The sequence below is a fragment of the Carettochelys insculpta genome, chromosome 11 (genome assembly GCF_033958435.1).
Source record: "Carettochelys insculpta isolate YL-2023 chromosome 11, ASM3395843v1, whole genome shotgun sequence".
Lineage (NCBI taxonomy): Eukaryota > Metazoa > Chordata > Testudines > Carettochelyidae > Carettochelys > Carettochelys insculpta.
In genome coordinates this window covers 4,524,573-4,552,533 of record NC_134147.1, presented here as the reverse complement: position 1 = coordinate 4,552,533, position 27,961 = coordinate 4,524,573, and the positions used below count along the sequence as shown (strand labels likewise).

Genomic DNA, 27,961 nt, shown 5'->3' with positions numbered 1-27,961 from the left:
ATATTGTTCTGGCAACACAGACAGCTTTCCTCCCACTTTTTTCTAAACATCCCCCCCACCCCCCCGTGAGAAATCCTAAGTGCCAGATGCAAATCGAGAGAGACTCAAAACAAAGAATCAGTCAGGGAAAAAGCTAGTTCCCTACAGACAAAATACTGCCAGCTTGACATGATAATCAGTGCTGCCTTGTGTCCCATTCTGCAAACTTCTCTTTTCCTGAAAGCTGTGGAAGTTTCTGATGTGCAATTTCTTTGATCAATATCTCGGCCCTCTATAATGCTAAATATTCCATGCTACACATATACATTGAGAGGGTTACAATACACCTGGGGCTACGTAACACAGTCTTATGAAAACTGTTTAAAGCGCATTTGCAAATGGCACTTCTCAGAAGAAAAATCTGAATCTCCTTCCTGCCGAAATCTGTTGGGGACTGCTTGCTTGTTTCCCTTATCTTACTCGCCTTTGCAAAAACCTGAAAGAGTTTGCTTTAGGTTACCATTGTTTCAATCTCAATTTTATTTTTTAAAAGTATAAACTCCCCACTCCCATCGTAAACATGATAAACAAAGTTATAACCCTCTGCAAAACAGAGTTGCCCACAGAAACGCTAACAATGGCAGCTACAGCACCAAACAGCCCAGAATGCAACAAGAAAGAGCTGGAGGAAAAAAAACAAAAACAGCTGCAGAAGTCTAGTTATGCGTAAGAGCAGATATCCATTTCCCTTTGCCCATGGCTTTTGGAAGTGAAATCAGCGACGTACAAGCCAGCAGAATGGATGCGGATGCAGCCATACAAAGAAATCTCTGATCTGGAACTCCTGCAGCGTAAGTGTTTGGCAAGATCAAAAGAAATTCAGTATACGATCCCCACCAAGTCTGAGTAACAGACTAACTCACGTAACACAGAATACACCCATAGAATCAGTTTTAAACATGTACAGTATAATTAGCACAGGGGCACATCACAGACTCTAAACAGCGTTGTTAGTCATAGTATAAGTTCAAACAATTAATTTCTCAGACTGTCTCATGCACAGCAGCCCTTTTGATGATGTACACGGTGCCCATCACAGATAAAGCTGCAGCACAACATGCACTAATGCTTCAAAGGGGACTGGCAGTGAAGAGAAACCCATTCTACACCCCCAGTCCTTGGTTGTGGAAGTGTTTGTTATGTTAACAGCAGTAATGAGCAATAATGAAGTAGAGAGAGAGGTGGACTGCACCCTACATTATTCCAGCGGTACATGCTCTGCATTATATTAAGGCTCTACAGTGGAGCTGGAACTATACAATGTGAAGCATTAAGATCATTACCACCAGAGGCATGAATTATTTTCAGGTTTGAGACGGCAAGTGAAACCCAGGATCGGCCTATTCCATGTTCCACTGCTATTTAGATAATCTCTTGCATTTTTTGAAGGCCAGGTACAGCAGCAGGAGAGAAAGAATGGATTTTTTTCAAGGCAATATACTTAGCCTATACGCTTAGTTTCCAAGTCTTAAGTATTTCGTTAATATCAGAGTACAGTGCATAGATCCATGTACATTCTACCTTTCCCACCATGCTAGTGGAAATGCATCAGACCAACTATGTGACCACTTATGAAAGCAAAGAGAAAGTGGAACAATACCAGCTGGTAGGCTTGATTTACTTTTTGCATTACCCAAAAATGGACAGCAGAGTGCAGTATATCACCAACAGAGGTGTAATACTTTTGCCATGGCATTGCTTTAAGGAATGCCCTTGCAGATTATGGGGGCAGGGGAGAGGCTGGAGGATATCAGGTGGACACATCTCATATTCTCCATTTGGCTCTGGATATCACCCACCCAACTCAGGCAAGCCGCAGTCTTTTAAGCAATTGTTGAGAACTTGCAGAGTGTATGAGTAAATGTATATGGATTAAAATCTTGTATGTGAAAGTATTAAAAAGGGGGACAGTCCTAGACTCGGTTAGGGATAATTAATGGAACTTATTTACAGAACAGGAGCAGAAAGCTGCACCCAGGGAAGGTAAACAGCTTGGACTCATCTCACAATACTGGCCCACATCATACTCTTTAATATCTAAAAGTAAAAAAATATGACCCCACCCTACTATCCCCCCCCTAATATTTACAAGTAAGATCAGCGAAGATGATACAGAAGGAAGGTGTGGAGAAGATTACTGCAGTTTCAGTCTTTGTTTTAAATCATCTTCCTGCTGACACACTCCTTTATTGCGTGGGATGTCCACCAGACCTCTTCAGTTCTCTCTGTGCCCGGATGATGAATGGCACGGAGGCTGCTTCAAGCTCTCTCTCTCAGCAGGCAAAACCTGTATGTCTGCCAGACAGCAGAGCACCAGAAATCAATGACGGATGCCATGATGCCAATCTGCAGCAATGCTCTAGCTTTGCTCAAGTGATCGACAGAAAAAGAAATCCCTCTGCATCTGACATCTGGGTTAAAAACCATCAGTCTGCTTATATTTGGCACAAATCAAGTTTGTATTTGTAGAATTCACTGACATGGTAGAGATTTCAGGCGTGATAAGCATGCAGGTGTTGGTCAAAACTGCATGTCCCACTCGCTCACCCCAGCCTTGTGTGTTTACAGTAGGCGAACAAAACACCATTACACCTTAGAGACTGCAGCAAAGTTCTCATAAAATTAGACCTCCCATTATTCCTCTGCCATGTTCTCAAAAGTAACACTGTGCCAATTACAAGTTCTGCTGGAACCTACTGGAGTTTGACAGGGAAGTAGGGACTTGTTGCACCCAGTTTCTGAGAACAGCTGGAGCAGGCTCTCAGAGGTCAAATGAAGAAGTCACTCCGAAGGATTGCAGCAAATCGAAGACATATAGGAACATACATGGGTATGAAGGATGAGAACATACAGTCCAGGAGAAGTAGGCAGCTTCAAAACTTTGCAAGAATACGCTGCTATTAACAGTATGGAAGCCACCTAGTGGACATGGTGGTTTCAGAATTAGTCATCAATGGTTGGCAACCAAAAAGCCTAAAAGAAGAAGAAAATGTAAACATGGAGCTAGAATATCTACTAATTGCTAGTGTTTGAAATGCATACCCCAGCAAGCCTCAAAGCAAACCAAGCAGTCTGACACGTGCTATGAGCAATTTAGGATTAGCAGTCCTGCTGGGCCCAGTTTGGTTTGGGATGCAGGTCAAACTGATGCTGCCAGAGGTTAACTGCTCACTCTATCTTAAGCACAATAAGCTGGCATGCTCAGGCCTAGCAGTCCTTCTGTACCTTCACTAGACTTTTCAGAACTCTGCTTCCTAGCAAGCCTCAAAATGTGAACTTGAACTAGACTTAAAAGCTCCCCATTTATGATGAAGGATCATGAAACATCAGCCATATTATGGTGGTGTGATAGAGCCCATCTTCGCGTGCATGAGCACGCACTGCTTGAGCCCAACGTGGTCAATACATTGTTCCTTTCCGTCCCCAAAGTATTGCCAACACTTCCATCCACCTGCCTGGCTGTGGGAACCCCACAAAGGGCAGGATATAAGTTAGATGGGCTCTCCGTGGGCTTAGGGGAGTGCCTAGCAGAGGATGATTAGCCTTTTCCATACAGTCATCCAAATCAGCCTAAGGGAGGAGAAGCACCAGAGGCTGTGATTACAGATGCACCTGTATGGCTGGGAACTCTCCAGCAGAAGACTTGTGAGTGGTTTCCACTCCTTCAGCACTAAGCAGTGGAAAGGAAATAGATCATGGCAATTAACCTGCTTCTACATCAATTCTTGCCCATTGGCCTACCAGAAATAAGGTGTTTGGCCCTCAGACTACGGATGGACATCACTGTGGTCTTACCATGTTGGAACATGTACTGGCAAAGGTCATGAATTTGGGATTGAACTGCAGACAGGTTATAGGACCTGTGTGTTTCCCATCCAACACAGCCACCTTCATCCCACTCTCCCCATTCCAGACATGGATTTTTCCATCCTCGGAACCTGTGGGTTGAAGAAGAGAGAATACACATTAAAGACAACACAGAGTACAAAAAGTCAAGGTATTAGTGGTAAACTGTAGTTGAGACACCAGAAGAGAGCTATCACATCCATAGAAATCAATCAATCTGTGACTCCCAGCTTTTTAAAATAAACGTTACAGGGCCAAGTTCTGCCCCTACAGAATGCCATTCAAAGCCAGCATAATTTGCACCTGCACATCCGAAGAAAGTACTTACCCCAACTTGTTAGGATATAGTTACCAAGGGGGAGGTAATATTGATGTGATCACAAAAACTATACACTCAAGCCTCATGCAGCTCAACAAGACAACTCATCAGTAGAAGATGACTGTTATTAGCAGAACAAGAAGCCTTGTGGCACGTTATAGAAGCTACAGACTAACACGGCTACCTCTCTGATGCTTGTTATTAGCAGAGTGGCACACTTGTAGCTGTGCCAGTAATGTAGGTAGTCCGTTGTGTCCGGTGATGACTTCTTGAGCTTGCACAGGCTCATCAGTTGTGGACTCGCATGTGGCTGAGGAGCCCAAGCTTTGCACGGCATGGGTGTTCACAGCAGGGGCAAGGGAATTGTCCTGGCTCTGTTGGTGTGGCTGCTGCTGTGCCAGCATGAGTAGTGTAAACACTGAAGCACTATGCCAAGGAGAGAGGGTCTCCTGGCGGCATGGGAAATCCATTTCCCTGAGAGGCAGTAGCTAAGCTGACAGACTTTTTCCATTGACCTAATGGATTTAGACTGGGCTAATAATGTTGCTCAAGGGGGTGAATTTTTCACCCTCCTGAGCAACACAGCAAGGCTGACCTAATTGTCTAATGTAAGCCAGCACTAAGAAGGAAAGAGCTTTGCTATGCACATTAAGGGCTGGAAGATGAATATCAGAGGATAGAAGGCATTGTTAGAAGGTAGCTGCAGTGCTAAATAAAGTTCAATGGCACCTTAAGAGCCATTGGACTATAAATGCTGCCCTTTGCACATTATTAAAGGCCTGGATTTCAGCAAGCTGTGCATGTACCTATGCACTTACTTGGAACACAGAATACTGTGTTTTTCTGCATAAGTTCCCAGTTCACAAACAAAGTAAGGTAAGTGTCTTACCAGTTACATGCAGACACAGATCAAAGATTCATACGTGCACAAAACAGCTTGCTGAAAATCAGGCAACAGAAACAGCATCTAGGTCACTGGAAACTGCTGTTTGCAATTAATCAAAGGTGTCTAAACTAGATTTCAGTGAGTTATGCTAAATGTGAAAAGTCAGGCTCGTTAAAAAGGTTTCAACTCCTGTGATCACGAATAAAATACATATTTTTATAGCAGAAATATAAAAGTTTCCATTTTAATTGGAACACCTTGAATTTTGAACATTCACCTGCTTTTAAAAAACTATTGTAGTCTTTGGTATTATCTCCTTTTACATGAGAGCCTGACTTTTAACAAAATCCCTAAAAAGCTGAAGGTGTTTTCCGTTTTCTTTTTGTATGCATAGGCTTTTCAGGAAAGGAGAAACTATGTGGACACGTCAGTCAAACTGCACAAAGTAAACTGGAAAAAATGCCTTAGTCTAGAGTTTAGCAGTTGTAAGAACAAAGTTAAGAAAGAAATGAATCTGTCAAACATTACAAAGACAGAGAACACCAGAGCTAGAGAAGAGATACACTTCCTGGCAAAAAGGGTAAATCATGAAGAACCAAATTCTCTCCAGAGAATAAAATGAGAGTTTGCGGGATAGGAAGAAAGGGCAAAAGACATCCACCAGGATAAAGATCAACTACCAAAATAGTTTTTTCCTAAGAGTCCAGAATATCTTCCTAGAAAGATTAGAAAGGCGAAGGCACAAAATGAGCTCAAACTAGCTAGAGGCATAAAGGGAAACAAAAAGGCTTTTTATAAATATATTAGAAACAAGAGGAAGACCAGGGACAGGGTAGGGCCACTGCTCAGTGAGGAGGGAGAAACAGTAACAGGGAACTTGGAAATGGCAGAGATGCTTAATGACTTCTTTGTTTCGGTCTTCACTGAGAAGTCTGATGAAGGAATGCCCAACACAGTGAATGCCAGTGGGAAAGGGGTAGGGTTAGAAGTTGAAATAAAAAAAGAACAAGTTAAAAATCACTTAGGAAAATTAGATGTCTGCAAGTCACCAGGGCCTGATGCAATGCACCCTAGAATACTCAAGGAGCCGATAGAGGAGGTATCTGAGCCTTTATCTATCATCTTTGGAAAATCATGGGAGACAGGAAAGATTCCAGAAGACTGGAAAAGGGCAAATGTAGTGCCCATCTATAAAAAGGAGAATAAGAATAACCAAGGAAACTACAGGCCAGTCAGCTTAACTTCAGTGCCACGAAAGATAATGGAGCAGGTAATTAAAGAAATCATCTGCAAGCACTTGGAAGGTGGTAAGGTAAGAGGAAACAGCCAGCATGGGTTTGTAAAGAATAAATCTTGTCAAACTAATCTGATAGCTTTCTTTGATAGGATAACGAGCCTTGTGGATAGGGGAGAAGCGGTAGATGTGGTCTACTGAGACTTTAGTAAAGCATTTGATACGGTCTCTCATGATATTCTTATCAAAAAACTAGACAAATACAATTAGATGAGGCTACTATAAGATGGGTGCATAACTGGCTGGATAACTGTACCCAGAGAGTAGTTATTAATGGTTCTCAATCCTGCTGGAAAAGTATAAAAAGTGGGATTCTGCAGGGGTCTGTGTTAGGACCGGTTCTGTTCAATGTCTTCATCAATGATTTAGATATTGGCATACAAAGTACGCTTATTAAGTTTGCAGATGATACTAAGTTGGGAGGGATTGCAACTGCTTTGGAGGATAGGGTCATAATTCAAAAGGATCTGGATAAATTAGAGAAATGGTCTGAGGTAAACAGGATGAAGTTTAATCAGGACAAATGCAAAGTGCTCCACTTGGGAAGGAACAATCAGTTTCACACATACAGAATGGGGAGAGACTGTCTGGGAACGACTACAGCAGAAAGGGATCTAGGGATTATATTGGACCACAAGCTAAATATGAGTCAACAGTGTGATGCTATTGCAAAAAAAGCAAACGTGATTCTGGGATGCATTAACAGGTGTGTTGCAAACAAGACATGAGAAATTCTTCCTCTCTACTCTGCGCTGGTTAGGCCTCAGCTGGAGTATTGTGTCCAGTTCTGGGCACCGCAGTTCAAAAAAGATGTGGAGAAACTAGAGAGGGTCCAGAAAAGAGTGACAAGAATGAGTAAAGGTCTAGAGAATGCGACCTGTGAAAAAAGGCTGAAAGAATTGGGCTTGTTTAGTTTGGAAAAGAGAAGATTGAGGGGAGACATGATAGCGGTTTTCAGGTATCTAAAAGAGAGTCATAAGGAGGAAGGAGAAAACTTGTTCTTCTTGACCTCTGAGGATAGAACAAGAGGCAACGGGCTTAAACTGCAGCAAGGGAGGTTTACGTTGGACATTAGGAAAAAGTTCCTAACTGTCAGGGTGGTCAAACAGTGGAATAAATTGCCAAGGGAGGTTGTGGAATCTCCATCGCTGGAGATATTTAAGAACAGGTTAGATAGATGTCTATCAAGGATGGTTTAGCTAGTACTTGGTCCTGCCATTGGGGCAGAGGGCTGGACTTGATGGCCTCTCGAGGTCCCTTCCAGTCCTAGTGTTCTATGATTCTATGAAAACAAAAAGCAGTCAAGTAGCACGTTAAAGACTAGCAAAATAGTTTATTAGGTGAGCTTTCGTGGGACAGACTATACTATAGGGTCACTATAGGGGCTCGTCTGCATACTTGGCTCAATCTAATTCTTGACCTCCCCCCCCCACCCCTCCACTCTCTGATTTGCTCACCTTGATTATCTTTTTCTGATTTGTCCTCCTTGCTTACTGTTTTTGGTTCTCTATGCCTTAAATATTGAGTCTGTTCTGGTCTGGCTATGGTCTGAAGAAGTGGGTCTGTCCCACAAAAGCTCACCTAATAAACTATTTCGCTAGTCTTTAAAGTGCTGCTTGACTGCTTTTTGTTTTGATAGTGTACAGACTAGCACAGCTTCCTCTCTGTTATGATTCTAAGAAAAAACTCATGGGCAAGTTACTGATTACCAACTTGATCTTACCATTAGCATATATACAGGGTAGTTTCATTTATATAAGAAAGATCTATAAGTAATCAGTGAGGCAGTACAATATATGGAGAAAGAAGGTAATTGGCCATATTGGGTAGTAAGTTAAAATGCATTGTTAGAACTGTGCATATGGTGTGTAGATAGTCGGGAGCTAACCCCCATCTAGCCATAATCAATTTCATGCAATCATCACTGTAAGGAGGAATATGAATAAGGAGAGGGTGGACACCTTGTACCAACCAGTTTACATTCTCTGAGGGCTGTGCATCCTACAGTATCCCAGCTGATACTGGGCAGATTAGAGTACACGGGTAGCCCAGTGACGACTGTTGTCTGCAGAGAAGATGGAGGGAGACTGAAACACTCTAAACTACTTTAGCTGCTCTTTCACACAACACAACTCCACCCAAGTTGCTCTGTCAATCCACCTTAACTGCGCACTCCTAGGTGTGAAAAGAGGAGAGCTAAGTCCTTTCACTCCTCTTGGCTGAGCAAGCCAAGCCATAAATTTGCATGAGCTGTGGGGGTAAACTGTGAGGCAAACACTTGGCTCCTGGGAAACAGGAGACAGACCTACACACAAAATTAAACACTACAGTACTTTGTACTGAAATAACAGAATTTTGAGAGCCTGTTTTCTCCCACAGCAGAGTTAGGAGGGCATTTTCTAGGGCTTAAAATAGTCTCCTGCTTCCAGTAATCCAACTTTCAGTTTAATTTAGGGCTATTAACCACAGACAATTAACTAAAAAAAAAAAAAATCAATCAATTGCAGTTTTAAAGGCACTGTTAAACAGACTATCAATTGGAATGTATCAAATAGTTTGGATGCTTTTCTACATTTTCAAATACATTGGTTTCCATTACAACACAGAATACAAAGACTACAGTATTTTGGATTACAAATACTTGCACTGTTAAAGTAATAAAAATTATATATTGTAGTTCAATTTCTTCACTGTGAAAGCCCAACTTACATATGCAGATTTTTGTAACATAATTGCACCCAAAAACAATGCAAAGCCTAAGAGTCTACAAGTCTATTCAGTCCTACCTCATGTTCAGCCAATTGAAGAGGAATGAGTTTGTTTACATTTACAGGAGACAATGCTGTCCAGCTTTTATTTAGCACATCACCAGAAAGTGAGAATGGCATTCACATGGGACTTTTATACTTACCCACCAGATATGCTAAGCATTCAAATGCCCCTTCATGATTTGGCCACCATTCCAAGGGCTAATGCTTCCATACTGATGACACTCATTTAAAAAAAAACGCCTTTAATTTGTGACTCAACTCCTTGGGGGATAATTGTTTGCTTCCTGCTCTGTTTTACCCACATTCTGCCATATGTTTCATGTTTACGAGTCTCTGACTCAGCACATTGTTCATTTTAAGAAGAGTGCAGATTTGACAAAAACACAAACATGCGAAAGATAATTACTGCACTCAATCCAAAGTTGAAGAATATCAAATGCATTCCAAAATGTGAGAGGGGTAACGTGGAGCATGCTTTCAAAAGTTTTAAAAAAGAGTAACACTTTAATGCGGAAGTCGCAGAACCCAAATTACCAAAACAGAAAAATCAGCCTTCTGCCGGAGGCATTTGACTGAGATGATGAAAATGAACAGGTGATCGTTTGCACTACGTTAGACCATTATTGAGCAAAACATGACACATGCCCTCTGGAATAGTGGTTGAAACATGAAAAGGACGAAGGCATCTTTAATGCATCTAATACATGTCAGGTGATGATGTTCGTAAGAAACAAACAGACAGCATCATTTCCACAAAAGGTACACAAACTTGTCTGAATAGTAACAGAGAGGAAGCCATGCTAGTCTACACACTATCAAAACAAAAAGCAGTCAAGTAGCACTTTAAAGACTAGCAAAATAGTTTGTTAGGTGAGCTTTCGTGGGACAGACCCACTTCTTCAGACCATAGCCAGACCAGAACAGACTCAATATTTAAGGCACAGAGAACCAAAAACAGTAAGCAAGGAGGACAAATCAGAAAAAGATAATCAAGGTGAGCAAATCAGAGAGTGCAGGGGTGGCGGGGGAAGGTCAAGAATTAGATTGAGCCAAGTATGCAGACGAGCCCCTACAGTCACTATATAGTCACTGCATCTAATTCTTGACCTTCCCCCGCCCCACCCCTCCACTCTCTGATTTGCTCACCTTGATTATCTTTTTCTGATTTGTCCTCCTTGCTTACTGTTTTTGGTTCTCTGTGCCTTAAATATTGAGTCTGTTCTGGTCTGGCTATGGTCTGAAGCAGTGGGTCTGTCCCACGAAAGCTCACCTAACAAACTATTTTGCTAGTCTTTAAAGTGCTACTTGACTGCTTTTTGTTTTAAACTTGTCTGAGTGACTGGCTCAACAAAAATAAGGCTGAATGGATTTGTAGATGTTAAGGATTTACGTTGTTTTATTTTTGAATGCAGGTATTTTTCGTAAATACAACTTTCACGATAAAGAAATTGCACTGCAGTCCTTGTGAATTTTACAGCGCAAATACTTGCAATCAAAACCAGAGTATACACTTTGCATTGTTTTGTAAATGAAGTATTTAAATAAATGTTATTTTATTGTGGAACACTGTGATTAGTCACAATTTTTTTAATCACTTGACAGCCCTTGTTTAATTATATCAATACTCAGTTTCAAAGCACTGAAATTGTTTTGTAATAAGACCCACAATGGAGTCAGGGTACCTTACCAATCATTATGAACTGGGAATCTGGTGTGAACGATGCCTCCAATGTGACAGCTTTACTGTTGTTATAACCCTACAATACAAAAGAGGTTAAATGCCAACAATCCCGTGGCTAGGGACACATCAAACCATGCCTCCCACTGAGGCACTGACTCTACTCCCCAAGTATTACAGGCTGAACTGTGCAAAACCCTCCAAGTGGCACAGGAGAGGAGAGAACACAGATTTAAGGAGTAGAAGGGGGCAATAATTTATCAAAGTACTAAACCAAACATGTTCCCCTCATTAGCAGAATTTTCAAAGTTAACACTGATGGAGTTCTCACAAGTAATTTTTGAAAGGGGAGAAGGAGAGAAATTTTCAAGTGAAGGAACAGTAAGGACTAGTCTATGGTACTAATTTATGCTGACATAAGGCAGACTACATCAGTCTAACTCTAGAGACGTACTGCACACTACAACGTGAAGCATAAAACTCTATTTTGGTTATATGTAAAATTTACCTATATCTGATGTTGAACTCATTGTAAAAAAAAGCGTGATGCTTGTTAAAACTATGCTACTTAAAGCCTCTGTTGCAGGAGTGATGCATGTGTGAGATCACCAAATGCCCTAGGGTATGACAGACACCTGTGTTGTGTGCGTGAGGAATGTGTGTAGTAAATGTAAGAAGAAAAAAAATCACCAAATGTTCTATGGTGGGACAGGGACCAGTATTGTGGCTGTGATCCCCATTAAGATGCGAGAAAAGGGCATTTGGGTGAACTCCAGAGGAAGAAGGCAGACACCAGCAAGAGTCAGCATGACGGGACAATAAAAGGATAAGGTAGTAGGCATCCTTCAGTCTGCATAGGCTATGGATCGCACCCTTTAAAGTTTCAATTGAGGACTTCATTTACAGCGTCTATTGTGACTATGAAGACCCACACGAGAGTGACAGTCCTTGCTGCATCTCTTGCAGATGTAGTGGGTGTCTGGCAAGTCCTTATTGTGCTTTTTGTGCGCTCGCTTCTCCTCTGCTAGCTGTCTGATCTTCATCTCGCCCTTCTGAAGGCCCTTGTGTAACCCCTGCCTCCATCTGCTGCGGTCGTCCGCTAGTTCTTCCCAGTTGTCCAGCTCAATGTCTACCTCTCTGAGGTCTCTCTTGCAGACATCTTTGTAGCGCAACTGGGGGCGTCCGGGAGGTCTTTTGCCAGAGGCTAGCTCACCATACAGGATGTCTTTTGGAATCCTTCCATCATTCATCCTGTGGACATGGCCAAGCCAGCAGAGTCGACGCTGCCTGAGGAGGGCGTGCATGGTTGGGATTCCAGCTTGCTCGAGGACGGCGGTGTTGGTCACTCTGTCCTTCCATGATATTCCAAGGATGCACCTGAGGCAGCGCAAGTGGAAGACGTTCAGCCTCTTTTCCTGGCGGGCATACAGGGTCCAAGTCTCGCTGCCATAAAGGAGGGTGCTGAGGATGCAGGCTCTATAGACTTGCATTTTGGTGTGAGTGTACAGCTTGTTGTTATTCCACACTCTCTTGCTGAGTCTGGACGGAGTTGTGGCTGCTTTTCCGATCCTCCCATTTAGCTCAGTGTCCAATGACAGGGTGTCAGTGATGGTGGATCCGAGGTAAAAGAACTCGTGGACGACCTCTAACGTATAGTTGTCAATGCTGATTGATGGGGATTCAGCAACATCCTGACTGAGTACGTTTGTCTTCTTTAGGCTGATGGTAAGCCCAAAGTCCTTGCACGCTTTGGAAAACTGATCCAGCAGTTTTTGAAGCTGGTCTTCTGTGTGAGACACTAGAGCAGCATCATCTGCGAACAGCATGTCTCTGATGAGGACTTCTCGCACCTTAGACTTAGCTTTCAGCCTTGCAAGGTTAAACAGTTTCCCATCAGATCTTGTGTGCAGCAAGATGCCCTCTGTTGAAGATCCAAAGGCATGCTTCAGGAGGAGTGTGAAGAAGATCCCGAACAATGTCGGAGCAAGCACGCATCCTTGTTTGACGCTGCTCCTGATTCTGAAAGCATCCGATAATGCGCCGTCATATTGGATGGTTCCTCTCATGTCTTCGTGGAATGACTGAATCATCTTGAGTAACCGTGGAGGACAGCCTATCTTGTGGAGCAGTTTGAACAGGCCACCCCTGCTGACCAAGTCAAAGGCAAGGATAAGGACAACTCAAGAAACTTCAAAAGATCCTAAGGCCTCTCAAACAGGATGCAAGATGCACTCATCCCAATGCAAGAAATCTGCTATAAGAGGAGGCTGTCCTGCAACAGACTTTGGGTTCATCTGCCAATTCCACTGGGATCTCAGCCATGGCTGAAGGAACCTAGTCCCAATCCATCTGCATATTTCTTTAGCCTGATCACGCTGAAAAAGATCCTGTGTTTCTTATACGCATAACAAACGCTCCTCCTGCTGCTTTAACATACCTGCTATAATGACCTAACAAACCCCTTTGGTGAGAGATGTAAAGCTTAGGGCAACTTACAGTCACACAAAAAAGCAGTCAAGTAGCACTTTAAACATTAACAAAATAATTTATTAGGTGAGCTTTTGTGGGACAGACCCACTTCTTCAGATCGTAGCCAGACCAGAACAGACTACGGTGTAAGTACAGGGACTGTGTTGTTTACATTGCTTTCTTCATCCTATGTGGCCTCCAATAGGTATTCCACAATGTCCACTGTGACCATTATTTTGAACTTCACTATCCTGCATAAACCCCCACCCTTTTAAAGCCCCAGGAAGTCTGAGCAAAACAGGGACTGTCCAATTAACCATGCTGGTTCCATGAAGCAAATATACTCCTGCCTGGATTACAAAGGAGATGCTGGATCTCCTGGGTACGTGGGGAGAGGAAGCTGTGTAGTCACAGCTCCACTCCAGCCTTAGGACAGCTACAGTCAGATTGCTTGGGGCTTGAAGAAGGGCTTGTAAAAATCGAAGAGCTGCAGTGAGCATACCAGAAACAAGGCAAACATCTGCTCTTATTCAGAGCTACAAAAATGCCACTTCTCTATACATCGCATGTATCTTCCAGGAACACAGCACCCCACAGAAAATTAAATGACAGCCACATCAGCTGCGAGAACTTCACTAGCGTATACGCTTGTGAACCCTGTTCCTTCCCCTTTAGGCACTTTCCCCTGCATGTATAATGTTCACCTCAGCATTACACAGACAGGTTTGCATGGGTGTGGAAGCTGGATTTATCTTTATTTATAATCCATCACATGGTGTCTGCAGCTAACATTCACAGACAAGAGCAATAGTGAATATGCACTATTGCAGCTGGGCACACATAGCAATTGTAAAATTCACAGCAAGGCTAGGCTCAGCACACTATAGCAACACAAAATACTCTGGCTCAGTGTTAAAATGCTCCTTTCAAGGCCTCTTTCAGCTTTCTGATTGACATCCACCTTATAGCCTGGTATATATAACATACAGCACTTTTGTAACATACACCACTGCAGGATCAATGTTTTCTGACACAGAAAGCTGGCTTACACGTTACCACGGCAGCTAAAAAGCAGGTGAATGCCCATGGAATACATGGATTGAGGAACCAGCACCACGTATTGCTGAACCTACCCCTCCAAAGGCATTGTAAACACTTCCCAAGACACCGTGTGACCAGGCAAAGGGTGGGATAGCTACCCATAATGCACTGCTCTGTGGCAATACAAGAGCCGATATTGCGGAGGTGTTCCATCAACCTAAGGAGCACGGAGTGGAAAGGAAACAGCAGTTTAATTACAGCATTGGCCCCACATTCATTGAACTTAAGTCAACTTAACTCTAATGTAAACAAGGAGGAAGATAAAAATCAGTGGACCAATCAGCAGCAAATTACTATAGGAATCCTCTCCTTAGCACATCATCCACAGGATATCAGCTACTTCTATTGCTACAGCTCAAAGGGAGCTCCAGGAGACCTGCTGTGGAACACATGGGACTGTTGTGTTTTACTGGCCAAGCTAATAAATGCAGCACACCATCCCATCCCTGACAAGGAGCCAACACAAAGGCAATCAAGACAGCACACTCACCCCAAATGTATGCAGCACTGCCCCCTTAAATGCATCAATCAGTCGAAGGAACCCTCCATTGGTTGATATGAGGATGAGCTTCCCGTCATTACTGAACTTCAAGCCTGTCCACTCACAGGTTCGATCATACTGCATCTTGAACGTAGCAAACGGACCCTTCAAAAAGGAATCAAAGAAGTGGGTGGGGATGGTTTGGATGCATTTGCACCCAAACATTTACTTTGTTGCTGAAATTCTCTTTTTAATATAGCTCCAGCACAGGAAAACATTTCAGATCCCTAACAGGAAGCAAACCAGTCTGATGTTAAACAATCCAATACCAGCTGCCCTGCAAAGGATGGCAAGGGAGAGCAGCAACAACCCCTAATCATACAGCAATACAGCATGGTTCCGACATGCCATGATTCTGTCATCTCCAATAGCAACCAACCACAACAGGATGTTTGGGAAACTGGTGGTTTCACCACCATAAAGGAAATTACTGTGACCTAACATCTTGGTTTACCACTACAATAACTAGAGAGAAGAAACAATTCTTATGTTATATCTGATTATACAGCGGTAGATATAAACATTTCTGTTTGCTAACGAGATGCGCCAACCTAATTTCAGCTGGAGCTTCAACACCGTTGTTTTGATCTAAAAACAGAGCGGCTCTCTGCTTGTTTGCAGCTACCATCGCCCTGTGCGTGTACCTGGTCTCTCGGATGTTGCCACTACGTCCACATTGTTCACATGGTGTTCCAGAATGGTCAGTGTGAAGAGAGCACGCGCGCGAGAGAGAGAGAGAGAGAGAGAGAGAGAGAGAGAGAAAGCTCAGAGAGGGCTTAGAATCCCTGGTGGCCATGACCTAGGCCCGGCCATTTGTAACCTGGGCGACCAAGTAACACCTTTGCTTCCTGGGGCAGCTAGAGAAAGAGAGGGTGGATTCCGGCTGTTTTTGAATTAGAAGCTCAAGCAGTTAAGGGGAGTTAGTCTGGAAGCAGGAGAGGACAAAGGAGGCATGATCCCAGGCCTGGGGTCCCCTCTTGGGGCCTCTCCTCCCACCCCCCACAGTATGGATCAACTGACCACTTCTGGTCACTGGACTGACAAGCCTGTACCACAGTGTGCTTCTGTCACCTACTAAACCTTCTGTTCCACCTGCTGAGTGAGAGTCACTCCTGGCTACAGATGGCATGCAGAGCTCGGGGACCCCTCAAACGCTGTTACAGTCAGCAAAGAGGAAGAAACATTAACTGCTGCTTCCCACTGGTAAACGGAAGCCTGAGAAATGTGCTCAAGCTGCAACCTGACGTATCGGCCTCCTTACCCCAAAGGCCACCATCAGCATAAAGTAGCAATGCCATTCACAAGCTCCTCCATGATGATGTGTAGAGGACTGCTCCCAGGCCCTAGCCTCTGATGCCAGTACTTCCAGAGCAGAACTCAGAACAGTGGATTCTCCATGGGTAGACTGTTACACAAAGTGGGGTTTGAAGCAAAACATTCCTTGGCCTCTGAGGCAATATCATATGCCTGAACCTCAGATGTTGGACTAGGTTCATAACCAGCCTTGGAAATACTGTTAAAGATCCCAGATGATGCAGACAAGCACGGCTAAGGAACCAGTGTATAGTTCAGGGCTGATTATGGTGGGGAGGAGCATGCAGATGTACAGGTATAGGACAGGGGAGAAAACAGGTTGGAAGAGTAAAGGTCAGAAAGGAAGAGCTAGGTTGTGCCAGTAGATAGGCAATAAACTCAGGACAAATGTTTTTTTACAAGGAGTTGATCTGGAAGCTCAGATTTTAATAGTTTTCTTGCTCTGAGGTTAAACTGGAATGAACTTAGCTGTAGGTCCAAAATGAGATTTAGGAAACTGGTGGAGGATCGTATTTGTACAAATAATTCTTATACAAAGCCCTCTTCGTAAGCATTATCTCTTTGGTGCTGCTGGGTGTAGCACGTGCTGGGATGTTTCAAGCAATGTCTGACGTCCAAAGTTTAGAGCTTATGAGAAGGTGTGCACAGCACATCAAATGCATCTAGCTCGTCCTTTACCTTGTCAAAAGAGCGGAGATCATAGAGCTTCACCATTTCAGAATTGACACCGGCAGCAAAGATCAGCCCCTCAGGGTCAAAGGAGCACACTGGCTTCCCCTGGAGATGCATTAAACCCTAGAACACAGAAAACAGCTCAACATGAATTCAAGTTAATGCATACACCCTGTATTCCCAAGTCCAATTCTGACAGCAGCCTCAGCATACACAGATCCAACAGGGCAATCTGCAGGTATAACAGCCCGGGTTTCTATTGCCTTATTAATGATCTTTCAAAAGGCAGCTTCTTGTGTTCCACACTGCACATGGAATATCAAAATGGCATTCAGCCAGAAAGGGTACGAGGAATTAATACCTGGCCTCAACTCATCCCATACAGCGTGTGATGATTAAGGGACACTGTGAAAGCACATGGTTAGTCAATTTAATGCGGGGGTCTCCAAGTACTGGCCAGTGGACCATCTGCAGCCTGAGACCTCTCCAATCCGGACCATGGAAACCCTTTAAAAGGTTGTTCCATGAGGCCTTTACAAAAGCCAGCCTGAGGTTGGGTGGGAGCAGGGCCTACCGGTGTAAGTAGTTTGCAGCAGCATTCAAACCTCCAGTGCCCTCATATTCTCAGCTGCTGAGGGTGTTGCAGAGTCAAAGAAGCTGCACTGGCTGCCTCAGCAGGGACAGAAAGCACATTGTCTAGGGAGCCTCCCCTGACGAGGTATTTCTCCTGCCAGCAAGCTGGGGCTGTTTTCCAGTACTCAGATAGTGAATTTCACTTTCAGTTTCTCACCAGCAGGCGCTTTTGCTTTTGTTTACTGGGGAGAGGAGGTCTCTGCCAGGGCATGGCTGTTGGGGGAGGAGGGACAAGCCTAGCGGGAGGGGGAGCGCTCTTAAGCTTAAGTTCAGTAACTCCCTGACTGCCCTTCTTCAACCAACAGCAGGAGAGAGAGGGAAACACTATAAAGGGTGAGCCCTTGGCTGTCTGGGGGAGGTCTGAAGGAAGAGGATAAGACAAAGAAGGAAGAAAATAGACACTGAGCAAAAACACAACATTGAGAAGTCACCGCTTTAGCTTTAAACCAATTTATTTTCCATATATCTCTCTGCATGCTTTGAAAAGCTTTTAGTGTTAAACCACCACCTTCAGTCACTTGTAAGTATGGAGAGCAGATGCCCTACCGTGTAGTTCACCCAGCCTGACTGCACTAGGAATTAGGAAATTCCCAGGAGGAGAGGGTGAGAGCACTATACAACCCATCTGCCAGAGATTCCACCCCTGCCCAAGCGGGGTTCCTGCTAGGTTTTGAGAATTGCTACTGGCCCTAAGGTAAATTAAATTTGAAACCCCTGATTTTATGCATGCTAAAGTTAAAAGGCTTGGGACAAAAAAAAAAAAAAAAAAAGAGTACAACAGTGACTTCAACACAGTCAGGATGAAATAATCATATTGCTTCTGGGAAGAAGGAGTTGACTGGCCTAAATTTAAGGGTGTAGAAATTTAGGAAAGCATTCAGATACATTCCCTGCTCAACACTCATTTACATCTCCTCTAGAAAAGATACTTGTGTCACAAGAACAAAAGCAGTCAACCACAAAAAGGAGTGGGACAACAGCAGTAACATACTGGACTTTTGTGGGGAAGGGAGACATCTTGTATTGGTACCAATTATCACTTCCAAGAATTTCACAGAAAACGCCTTATAAAGTCACAAACAGAATGGAAATGAGATGCAGAGAACAATGTCATGTCAGCACATCTGCTGACTTCCACTAAGACCAAGCTGAAGTCCAGAAAGCAAGAGGCTCCTACCTACTAAAGGAAAGTGAGATTTCTTATTTAAAGGGCTTATTCTTTGGCAAGCATAACTACACTGAGTAAAAATCAGTTTTCAACCTGGGCTTTACAGCCTGTCCTCATGAATCTATGACTGCCCCTCCACAAGCTCTGGGCTCCCAATGAAAATGGAGACATGTTTAGGATCTGTCAGTCGCTTCCACTAACGTTTTTCAACATGACAAATATTGCAACAGGCAGGCTGAGAGAGTGTCAAGTACTTTCAGTGTCCATCTTACGAAAAGACCTATTCAGTGTATGCTTTGGAGGGAGTTTACTATGAAACCAGGAATGCTAAGTACAGCACAATGGAGGTAACTGGCAATAACAGATGTTAAATAAAAAACATTACACTAGGACAGCATTTTGAGTAATTGTACAATTACCTAAAACATCTAAAGCACTTGAAAGATTAAGGGCTGATATCACAGACAAAGTTGCAGTGCTAACATAGAATGAATCTTCCAGCTTTACTAAATTTAATACAGCTGGGAAGCCCTGCGATCTTAATGGCTCTGCTAAGTTTGCTTGTGTATTTAACTGCTGAATGTTTTTCATTTTGAAAGTAACAAAAGCCAGAGCACTCAATTAAAGGGTCCCATTCTGTCACCAATGATTCCAAGATACATGGAAGACTTCTACATTAAACCGTAGCTAGACTGTCATTAATATGTTGACTACTTTCATCTAGCTGCTTGTTTTATCAGCTTCAGAAACCATGATGTTTTCTTGCCTTTCCACCACTTCCCCAAGATAGGACTCCAGAGCAAAGTAAGAGTGATGACAAGGTATGCACAAAATGTATATCCAAACAGGGATTCTGTCAGAAATGACTTCTTCTGAATTCCATGACGTGCTGGGGACTATAAAATACTTAATTATCGTATAAAAATCCAGACCTGTATGTAATCTACAACCCATTTTTCACCATTTCAAACTAGAAAAACTTTCTTGCATGTCTCATGACAACTTTCAACAGACAGGCAAGTCTCCCACCTGGCAGTTTGGCGATCGGAGATCCCAGAGTCGGATGGTTTTATCAAGTGAACCAGAAATAAATGTATCATCCACTGGAGACATAGACAGGGCAACCACTCTGCAATACAGAAGACTAGATAAAGCAGGTATCATAGAGGTGTGCAAGAAAGTTAGCAAAGTAAGTATTAAGTAACAAAATAATAGTTAACATTTTTTATGGCACGAAAATCAATGTGAATTAAGTCTAACATGGTTTAGGTTTGTTACAATATTGCTTTAGCCTCTCTTGTTCTGCTTCACAGACACCAACATCTTGATCACTGAAAGGTCCCCTTGTCACAATTCTTACCTCTTGCTGTGCCCTGGAAAATATCGAATGTATTTATTGTCATGTAGGGAGAGGTAACGAATTGTATCTGCAAGAAAATAGAAAAAAATGCATAAGCAAACATACACTAAAACTTCGCTATCAGAGAGCAACGAGGGTCTGTTTTGTCTTCAAGAAAAATATTAAAAGGAGATTAACAGAATGAGAAATTGAAACCAAGCAGCCAGGGAAGGAAAAGAAAACTAAAAACAAAACAAAACAAAACCAGAACTAGTGAGAATGTTCCCAATGGTCTGGAAATGATACAAATACTTTACATCGTGTAAATGAACTGCTAGGAGATGCATATAGTCCTTAGTAACTTGTCAAATGTTTACTTAAGCATTTCTCCCCAAACTACAACTTTCTAGAAGTGGGTGACAGCATTTCCTGTTAGGAAGTAGAATACAGATTGACTGTGCAAATGCCACTCTCCTGTTAATGCAGCCAAACAGGAAGAAACGTCATCAGCTAAATAACTACGGAACTGATATGAATTTAGCCTTGCCAAACTACAAGGCCATATGCATATGTACAACATCTGGTGAGAAACAAAAGAGTTCTTTAATTAGCATAAAAAACCCACCTCCACAGGTGGCATAAGCTATGTTGGTGAGAGAAGCACTCCCACCAATGCAGTGCTGTGCACATGGGCGCTTATGTTGATGTACCTTATATTGCTCAGGGGTGTGGAATAGTCAAACCACTGAGCAGAGCAGATAGAAATAAATGATTTAAAAAAATTGGATTTTTAGGTTTTTTTTAAAATAAAATACTACAATTCCTCATTTAAAAATAAGTTACAATTTACATCTCATCACAAACATGCTACACATATACAGTTTCACAAATATGAACTAATGGTTTTACTCTATCCAGCCTAAATCAGCAGCTCTTGCTTCTTGAAACTTCTGGGCTTTCAATTTCTGTTTTTCAGCAGACTAAAAAGTAAATGTACAAAGAAACAGCCAAGTATAGAAAAGAAACAATCCCATTCCGCTAGTGTGGTGGTGGAGCTCAGCCAACCACAGCACAGGAGTTAGTTAAGACATGGTCTTAAAGACAGACACAATATATAGGAAGCAGCATAGAAAGGAAAGTGGAGTGGACTGGAAAGAAAAAGGGAAGACATTATTCAGCACACACAGAGCTTCCTATAGTCTCAAATTTTTGCAACAGAAAAACCATCATAGCTTCTGGGTGCAAGAGAGACCCTTACTGGGAACATTTTGAAGAAATAAAAAGAGAAATACATCAAGTGTATGCAGTGCAAGAAAATGACAGCGCCTAGCTGCAAGGATGAAACATCATAAGAAAACTGTATAAGACCACAGATCCCAGATTCAGATGATTCTGTCAAGTGACCGAGAAATAAATGAATCATCCACTGGAGACATGCACAGGGCAACTACTCTGCAATACAAAAGACTAAATAAATCAGGAATCACACAGGTGATGTAATGCAGCATTCTTCAAGACTCTCGCTATACCTTTTAATGCAAGTGTGATTTGAAAAGTAAATTCCTAAGCTGTTTGCCATGTTGGATGATGTTAGATAAAAAGGTTTAGCTTAGCTAATCCGTATAGTTTGTTTAATTAGTTATCTAGGTTTAGAATCCATCACCCAAGCACACAAAACAAAAAGCTACAGTAAGAGAAATCTAAAATTGCCAATTGCCACTGTGTGTCATTTTCTTGTTTTATATTACATAATACATGCCCCTTATTTTGAAATATCATGGTCCCAGACCATAATGGCAATACTATAAATCTATTCCCTATTTTAGTTCAGCACAACTCAAAGTTTTCAAGGGAACCCCATTCTCAATTTGCTTTCTCAAAAAACTCACAGAAGTACCAGAGAGAGTTCAATGGGGCTTACTCCAAAATTAAGTTCACTCTAAGTGCAGCATTAGGTTTTTTTTTTTTTTTTGGATAACATCATTTAAATCAACTCACCCTGCCACAGAATGATGTAAGTTTTGCCAGCACAGGCTCCAGTGTAGATAGCCTGAGCTGTGACCTTCAAAGCTAGGCTGGGACCCTTTGAATACTTACTTGTAAGCACAGGAATTTGAAAAAAAATCAAAACACACAACCAGCTCAGAAGAAGAGACATTTTTCTTTTTAAACCAAACAGTTGTTGCCTTTGTGCTTTTGCTGCAGCTCTTCCGAATGGCAAAAGGCTTTAGGGGAAAAGGAGGAATATGATGACAACAGAAGAAAAGACCTTTTTCATCTATCACTAATTTCTTTATAAAAATTTAAAATAGCACAGGATAGTATTTTGAAATCAGCTAATTCTTTCAAGTGGCCTTCACTGAATACAGCAAAAAACCTCAGTAATATTAGCAGCAATTTTTGTCTGGAAGATGATGTTGCGTTTTTTTTCCCCACCCCAAATCAAAAGATCTCTGCAGAACATAAGTCACTTGAGTACAAGTATTAGGCATATGAACCACATCACTTGCACATACATTTGTGAATGGAGAAGTTTAAATAAGACCAAATTAAGCCTCCGACATCAGCAGGAAACTTGTATTAAGGGAGACAAAAAGAGAGAGGGATAAATAAAAGCAGCAAACCCCCTCCCAAATTCTCTTACATGTTTTAGAAATAGAGCTGGACAAAAGAGACTTACACTATAATTTAAAAAAAAGCCCACATCAGCAGTTTTACGTCCCATTATTGTTACTACTTATCTGTTTTTACACAGCAAATTTGGAGCATATCGCAAGTTTTTCTGCTAAAAACTGCATTTACCTGTTTCAAAAGAATGAGGTGGAATCTCACCTTCCACCGCTAAATACCAACCATTTGTGAAGCGTGAGTGGGTGATCCTCTTAGCCGACAGTGCTCTGTCCCAGGCAAGGCAGTGGCCTGTACAGTTATCTCCTGTACCGGGTGGTATCATAGACCCTCAAACTGTACAAACTACTACCTCAGCCCGGAATTAGGCAAGAGAAACCAGGTTCAAAGCTCTGGACGAATGCTTTGGAAAGAATTAGATTAGAAACAGTTTCTATATATACATACTTGTGTGCAAATACCAGCATTCATACTGTAAAGGACTGGATTGAGTTCACCTCTCTATTTCTCTAAATGCAACATCCTGAAAAGTTAACACTTTGTACACTTACCCATAGTTTCATTTATGAGGGACTATGCAGAGTAAGGACCACCACCTGGACTGCCTTAAGAGGAAAGCAGGGATGCACGCCAATTTTCTCCGGTCATTTTACTATTATTTGCAATACAAATGCCAGTAATCAATCTTTTCTAACACCAATGTGTTTGTTTTAAAAGCTACGCAAAGGAAAAATGTTTACATAATGATAATGAACTTCAAACTGCCAGTTTACAAAACCAACTTAATGGACTTAAAGAAACTAAACAAATATGGCACAGAGCCAGAACTTCGCTCAATCAACAATGCCACAATAAAGATCAACACAAAATTAATGTTAAAATGAGACAGTCAGTAAACACACAGAGTAAATTGTCACCATGAGAAAAAGCTACATGAGGATCAGAAAATTGACTGGAACTACACCAGGGATTTAGTTCTCAAAGGATTCCTAACACTGAAGTACAGTCCTTTACCCCATTGTTTCTGACACGGGGAAGAAGAATCACTGTGCTGAGAAAAACATGGGAACCTCAGAGATGATTGATTAAAATTTTTAATACCCAATTCATCCTTTATGTAATTATACAACCTTTCACACAAGGCTCTGAAAGCAATGTTAATTCACTGATGATTATGCAGTGCAGTTACGATGGGAAATGAATATGGGAGAAAGGTTCTTTGAAACAGATGGGTAGCCCATGCACGTTATACTGGAAAAGCAGAGGGATCAATGGACAAAGCCAAGTTGGGACACAGGAGAGTTGTGCTCTACTCCAAGCTTAGTGACTTGCTATGTCACCTCAGTTTCCTGCCCTTCTTTCTGTACAAATAGGTAGAAGGCACTTATCTTTGTAATGCACTTTGCGAAATATAGGTGAAAGAGACCAGAGCAACATATTATTCTGAGTCATGTACCTGCTTTACCAATTATGTTTTCAATCTACTTTTAAGTCCTCTTGGTACCACAAAGACAATACAGAAGAACAGACAGGGTATGTAATTGAATTGTTAACTATGTTCTTGATACAAAATCTTCATCTATAACGAAGTGCTAGCTAAAAGTAAGCTAGACCTCCTCAGCTCAGTGGTTTGAGAACTGGCCTTATAAATCCAGGGTTGTGAGTTCAACTCTTGAGGAGGCCATTGAGGGATCTGGGGCAAATGGATTTAAAAAAAAAAAAACAAAAAACCACCATCTGTCAGGGATGGTGCTTGGTCCCACTGAGAGGATAGGGGACTGGACTCAATGACCTCTCAAGGTCCCTCCCAGATCTCTGAGATATGTATATCTCCCTATATATGACCTTAAATTGAGTTTGAAAGGCTGTCAAAAAAACACAAAAAAAACAAAAGCTTTTAAAGGTCATTTTGAACATCATTTGCTGTTGAGTCACTGGCAAGTGGAAAATATTCACAAGGGCATGTTTCCTGGCATAACTATTCAAAACCTCACTAAAAGCAGTAAAATGCTCATTTGAAACAGTTACAGAGAAGCTAAATGATTAGACCAATATCAAACAGCAGCTCAACAAGAGAGTTAAGAATAGAACTCATCTCCCATCTACTAATAAAGCATGTTAACGCTGATTACTATAGTAAAGAAGAACAGAAATTAGCAGCAAGAGACCATTATTTGCCAGGGAATGCCTTTAAGATATACTTTACAGATGAAAATGTCCATTTGCCACTGTCCTAGAGGTTGCCAAAAACAAGCTACTCATACCATTCAAAAGTCCCAAGCTTTCCCCAGCCTCTACTGCTATTTATCCAGATGTACCATCTCAGTGCAGAAAGACTGCTGAACAATAATAGGTCACTTACCATCAATTTTATTGGAGCTATACACCACAGTGTTGGCCGCGTGTGTGTATCTGATTAGGTCCACTCCATACTTTTTACTGTACAATGTTCTCTTTGGTCTGTCAGAAGAAAATACAGAACTAATTACGTCCCCTTCAACACACAAGAGCTTGACCCGCAACTTACTGACTGTGAAAGCCTACTTTTTGGTAACTTAGTCCCATAAATGCTTTGCAGTATCCAGATGCTTTTATATGAGGAAGGAAAACTGTTGAGATCTTTAAGACTGGAAAACAGAATCATAAAGGATCTTGTCACACAGTACGCTCATGGATTAGCCTTCCACCTCAGGGGATTTATACTAAAATCCTAGGATAATTAGTAGGTCTCATTTTGGTCTCCTGTGAACAAGATGTCACCACAACAATCACTGTAAAATTTGACACATGCTTATGCCACCTCAGGAAATGCAGATTTGGACTTGTAAGGGTATTTTAAGATAGGAATCCACAATAACTGACAAAAGTTGTGTGGTCTAAGCTACAATATGAAACACTAGTACAAGCTCTGGCAGTCTGTTCCTTGCTGTCACTATTTCTACATTCATGCGCGCGCGCACACTCTCTCTCTCTAAGAACCATAGCTTACCTCCCCCCCGCCACACCCCACTATCTTAAATAAACCCAAACCTCACTTCTTAGCAAGGATTCACCCTTAAGTGGAAGACTCTGGATTTCCTTTAGAAAACATGTTATGAACAACTTAATTTCTTCCACCAGCTAAAAAGGTCAATACACAAATGTTTGGGGGTTTTTTGAGGAGGGGGGAACCCTACACGTACAACTATTTGCTTCTAATACTGTAAATTTTATATACATTTCCTGATAGACTTTGACTTTTAAACACCTGAAACTTGTGTTTTCGGAATACAAAAGAACGCACTTTAACTACAACACACTACTGTACAGTATAAGGTTTCAGTTTCTGCTTGAAACCAGAGCAGACTGGAGGAGATACATTGTCTGAACCTGAACACAACACAACAATTACATTTTCTTATGTGTAAACAAGCATTCATTCAAAATTTCCATAGATACTCAATGACTTGATATTAAAACTCCAGATCCCAAGAGTCAACCCTGTTGTTAGCCCCGTAAATCTTCTGCCGTTACACACACACATTCCACATCCCTCTGTAGATTACCTTGGCTGTTCCAATGATCAAGTTCACGAACGTTTTTCAAGTGTTAGAAGAAGTTTAGCCTCTTCGCTGGCTCCTTTTCCCCAACACATCAAATTTAGACGTTATTACTCAGAGACCAACAAGCATGAACCAGAAAGTTGAATTACTTCAGGAACAGTAGCACAGAGCTGCTAGTCAGAAGCAGAGTGACCAAAAGAGCTGTCAAACTACAGTTGAGCAAACAGGTGAGCTGCCCCAAACACAAGTAGAGGAGAAATGAATACGCAGAGCAATAAAACCGAGCTGCCAGAGGGAAAGAAAGGAAATGGGCCCAGTTAGTTGATGTTAGCTATAGAAGTACAACCCTTGGGAGACTGGGTGGGAAAACGGAATAGTGAACTACTTAGGCATGCTCAAGAGCATGGATCTCTCTTCATTGCAAGCATAGTTTGATGGCATTTTCTAAGTTAACTTGCCAACCAAGCCAGTGTGGGCTTTGAAGTAAAATAAAACTTGACCATTTGCTGCTGCAAAACTACTGCATTCATTTTTGGAGGGAAATGGCTGCTCTAATATTTTGTCACAACTTTGTCAAACTTTGCTGCTGCGCCCAAGCTAACCTCTGACTTCCACACTATTTGTATTAAAAATTATGCATAAATTATTAATCTGAAAAATGCCTGGATCACATATTGTTGAGGTTTTTGGATCGAAAGCAAGCATCTTGGATCTGCAGATGGTAACGCTAAAGGCTGTGAGCCAACTAAACAGAGCACTACATATCCATAGTGTTTCAGGTCAAAAAATGAACGGTTTTGCGTAAGTTGCAGAAAGCCTAAGAATCTGATACAGGCAGCTCTCTTGTAGATTACTGCACCATACACAACCTCAAGAATCAATTCAGTAAAGACATTCAACTTTCCTTCTTATATGTGTACTAGGTATCTGAGCAATATGAATCATATTGCTATGATTACTCTTTGGCTTGTGAAATGTACAGAAACAAAAAATGTGTCATTTTGTCCATATAACGATCCTATTACTAGATTGTTCCAGAAAAAACACCAGGAGATCCAAATGTTTGTTTAAAAAAATGGATTACAGTCGCTGAACAATTTCAATATAAGAGATTTTGAAATATCTTGCCATGTGCAAGCCAAAGGTGGCCTTAACTCTGGACCAAACAAACAATACACCCACAAAATAAGAGAGACAATTGCAGTGAGTCACAGGGACATTCTCAAAATGGGACAGTCATACCGATAGAGCTACTGACAAGCTTATATCTGAGCAAGACTCAATCAATATACATTAGTTCAGTATAGGTTGATAGTACAAAGTTACTCTTCTGGTTGCAGCAATTAATATTGATTAGCCATGTTTAAAGGCACAGCAATTAAATCTCCTGATAGGGATGCTGAATTCTCCATAACACAAATTTGTACTTGCTGTCCTAGAGCTAATAATACCACCGCTCCCTACCCAACCTCCCCCCCCCCGCAAAATACCCCACAACACATTGTCCATATCTTAAATCATGCATCTGTTTTGAAGGAATTTCTTATTTTACACTTTAAGTAAAAAATAGGTAACTAAGCAAAGCTGATGCCTTTCAGGCAACTGTAAGCAATTTTGGAACCATCTATTCAGGGATACTAGCTTTTGAGTCAAACCACTGCAATCAATCAAATCATTGGAGCTGTCACCCCTTTGGATCATGCAACAGAAACCAAGTCAGG

General features: G+C 41.8%; 1 protein-coding gene across 1 annotated transcript in view; it reads right to left on the bottom strand.

Annotated features, from left to right (window-relative positions):
• Positions 1-127: 127 nt before the first annotated feature.
• Positions 128-27,961, bottom strand: part of WDR82 (WD repeat domain 82) — a 30,988-nt gene continuing 3,154 nt past the window's right edge. Inside the window, exons 2-9 of the mRNA XM_075004930.1 lie at positions 25,061-25,158; positions 20,092-20,158; positions 19,761-19,860; positions 16,937-17,053; positions 14,894-15,049; positions 10,843-10,912; positions 3,835-3,977; positions 128-3,012 (exon numbers count right to left, since the gene is read on the bottom strand). Of these exons, the coding sequence (XP_074861031.1) occupies positions 2,983-3,012; positions 3,835-3,977; positions 10,843-10,912; positions 14,894-15,049; positions 16,937-17,053; positions 19,761-19,860; positions 20,092-20,158; positions 25,061-25,158 (781 nt within the window). The 3' untranslated portion in view covers positions 128-2,982. The remainder of the gene's footprint in view (positions 3,013-3,834; positions 3,978-10,842; positions 10,913-14,893; positions 15,050-16,936; positions 17,054-19,760; positions 19,861-20,091; positions 20,159-25,060; positions 25,159-27,961) is intronic.